Here is a 3,542-nt window from a genome sequence, read left to right as displayed (position 1 = left end):
ACTAACAAAATCTCAGAAGAATTTGCAAAATATCACAAGAGTTTGTAACAGAACTATGAAATTTCACAAGATTTTGAAAGTAAAATAGATCGATACCGCGTTTTTAAAAATCAATTTGATATCAGCATATGAAAATATATTTGAGTATATTATTTTTCAAAGTGTCAGAAATGGATAACAAAACTGCTATTTTCAATGACTACTTATTTTGGTCCAGCTTTAACATCGGTATCGATATCGATTATCGGCTACATGAGTTTTAAAATATAGGCATATCGGATATCAGCCAAAATCCCAATATCGTGCATCCCTAGTATGTTTTCCTGGGGAGTTCATACTGTCTATCAAATGTCTGCAAAATTTTTCGAAATGCCGGCTTTTCAACAATATTAAATGGGAGCATATCTTGATTCATGAACTACGCTGTCTGTGAGCGCACGCCACTTTGCACCGTCCTTTTTGTATGCTGCCTGTCGATTAATTGCTTCAGTGATGGTGGACTGTTGCGAACTGGAAGACACAGACGGGCCACCGCTTGTACTTTTTGTCCCTAGCAGGAGAAACTTTGCTGGGTGGTTGTGCTTTAGGTGCATGTGTAGGTTGGTTGTATTGCTGCTCTCAGTTGCTACTGTTTTATGACAAATGCGACATACTGGCTCGCATGGATTCAGTGGTTTGCCTCGCTCATTTGGTTTGAATCCGAAATATTCCCACACTGCGGCTGTTGCGTTCGGCTTTGAAACCAGTTCCATTTCGAGCTTTTCCCCCCTAACATAAGATGTGTCATCAATAAAAAGAGAAAAACACAGGCAGAGACGATATAGCCGATAAATTAAATGATGTGGATAGTTTTTATTTATCGTGCGATTAATTGATTTATTGATTACCGTGACAGGCCTAGGCGGGATTGTTGTGGTGGAAGGTTCGCAAGCAATTTGGTTGTGGCAGATGTCTCGGAAGCATCTTGCTAACGAGTTAGCAACTTAGTGCTAGTAGGTTCCCAATGGGAAATTACATTGGGACCAAGTAGCATTCGCAACGACACTGTCAAGGAACGCTATGGACAGCGGAAACATGCAAGAGGAGTTTAGAGTTGGAGGTTGTGGATAAGTCCCCTTCGTCATAAATTTTTTATTTAGAGGAGGAAAGCGGGAACAAAGATGTTGTGGAAGAGGACGCCATGGCGGCAGAAGCTTGGTTTGGTGTAGAAGCCTTGCAGCCGTTCATGTTTGAGCCTTTGCTTCGCAACGCTGGCAGTTCTGTTAGCTCTACGCCTGCTGAAGACACAGATGTCCATCCGTGTGAACACTGGGACGGAACTCGATGGGAAAGGAAACTATTCTTATTTCAACCGTTGTCTATATTAGCTGCGACATGAATCTAGATGCTATGACCGAAAAAATTTGATTGACAGATGACTGTTGATATATGATTGGCCGAATTTAGGTGTACAAGCTGACTAACTAACTGGCCTGCAGAAGATAACGAAAAAAAAAAAACAACAACACAGATTTTAAGACATAATTTTTTTTTAAAATAGAAATGTTCTAACTTTTGGACAATCTGGTCTGATAAAGAGTACATTTATGTACATATTTTAGCCAGAATGATTTGAAATTTAAATATGTCTTCTCTACGACTTTAATAACACACTCCATATAATAGGGAAACGTGTAACAGGGATCTGTGATTATTGTGATGAGCGGGAAGACTTAGAACATGTGCTGATTCACTGGAGAGAATATAAACACTGGAAAGATGTACTTAGGAATATATATATATATATATATACTTCTGTCATTTTTGAAATGACTTATTGTTTTTATCAGAAGCTTGCTAGCAGTCAGTCAATGTATTTGATGAATCCTCTTCTTGCTGTCGCAGATGAATTGTACCATCGACTGAAATCCAGAAATGTATCATAATATCAATTTTAATCATATCGTCTCACCCTGTTAGGAATAACACTGAGCTTTTAAAGTGTATTTATAGTAAAATTGACCAATCATATTTAAAAGGCAGCTAATCAATTATTTTTTTTGTTTGTAATATATGTTATTCACAGCTTTTCCTCCTTTAATATTTGATCATTCCAGCTGAGCTCTCTCTGTCAGCGCCTGGATGAGTTGTGGGAAGAAAACCAGGGTTTTGAGATCCTCTTCACTTGGATCCAGTTCCTCAAAGAGGAGACTTTGGGCTTTCTAAGCATCCAGTCTCCTCTTGAAGTCAACAGGAGCATCAGTAAAGGTGCCGGTGAACGAAGGAAAACAGATCCTCTGGTCAGAGGTATTTTTCTCTTCTGATTTTGTTGCTAGATTGTACCAGAAATTTTTAAACCAGTTTATTTACAAATTGTTAAAAAAAGGATTGATTCAAATTATAATTTTTCATAAAGTTTTCTGAGTGTGATTTCTTTTGTCACTTAAAGAACAGAGCAATTCAAACTGATGAACATCCACTCCTTGGGTTTTTTTTTTTTCTATATTAGTGCTCTTTGTTTTCATTTGTCCTTGAGCTACCATGGTAAATACTTATTTTGATCAAATGTAAGTATTCTGAAGGTTAAAAGTGAATGTTCAGTAAGAATTTTTTTCACACTCGCACCAATATTTCAATAAATATTGTGATTGTTCTAGAACAGATTCCTTAGTTTGCAACATTTTCTTTAAAAATATTCTTTAGAGGGCTTCAGGAGCTTAATGTTATGCTCAAATAAATAAAATACAAACAAAAAACAGCTTTAACGTGTTTTTGAAAGTATTGTCTTATTAAAAACGCCCAGTTATGTTTACATGTCAAACATCTAGCTTTTCATTTAAGGTGTTAATCATGAATTTGGATGTAGCCTCCCTCCTTTATCGTTTCAAGGACTTTGGCTCTTTGGTAACTTTAGAGACCCACAGCATGACGTTACACCAACTGTGTCTCCATTCTCTCGAAGGCTTGTTTTTTTTTTCCCGGTCCTTTTCTATAGTAACCCCTCTGTCCATTGTGGGGTCAGATAGGACAGTTCCACTGGTGTTCCAGCAGCTTCTGCTTTATGACAGGCTCAAGGCTCAGCTTGTTCCTAATCATTTTTAACCAATTTGTTTTCATCTAAAGTTTAATGTTTGGCTCAGGTGGCTGAAACTGTTATCCCAAACACGCATCAACCTGATTTTGAAATGGATGAAGATAATACGAAGCTGCTGAAGTCTTCCTGACTTAAACTGCTTTAAAGATTAGGGTTATGTCTCAAAGTTGCTGTCATGAAACCTCTTTCAGCAAACTTCACTGTTTTTGATGCAGTAGCTCTTTTGGCTGAGTGGCTGTGATCTATGGAAAAAATAACTTCATCCTAGATGAATTGATAACCGAAAGGACTTGGATCTTTTCAGAATTTTAACATATTGTCTTTGTAACTTGTAAAAATGGTTTTCATGCAAATGTATGTTTTGCCTTTGTTAGGTTTCTAAGTAAAAGCTTTTTAAGATAATTTAATTTTTTCTTGAATGGAAAAAAAAAAAATCTTTCTCAATCCTCTGTACATCATCAGGGCTTGA

At 37.0% G+C, this 3,542-nt stretch overlaps 1 protein-coding gene across 1 annotated transcript in view; it reads left to right on the top strand.

Moving 5' to 3' along the window:
* The window catches only part of rnf14 (ring finger protein 14), a 13,587-nt gene that overhangs the window by 2,938 nt on the left and 7,107 nt on the right, over positions 1-3,542 (top strand). The window contains exon 4 of the mRNA XM_015404529.1: positions 2,097-2,287. Coding sequence (XP_015260015.1) covers positions 2,097-2,287 — 191 coding nt within the window. The remainder of the gene's footprint in view (positions 1-2,096; positions 2,288-3,542) is intronic.

Source organism: Cyprinodon variegatus, unplaced genomic scaffold (assembly GCF_000732505.1).
Source record: "Cyprinodon variegatus isolate N-32 unplaced genomic scaffold, C_variegatus-1.0 Scaffold36, whole genome shotgun sequence".
In the NCBI taxonomy this organism is placed as follows: domain Eukaryota; kingdom Metazoa; phylum Chordata; class Actinopteri; order Cyprinodontiformes; family Cyprinodontidae; genus Cyprinodon; species Cyprinodon variegatus.
Note: the sequence above shows the minus strand (reverse complement) of the source record. Positions and strands in the feature narration are given on the sequence as shown.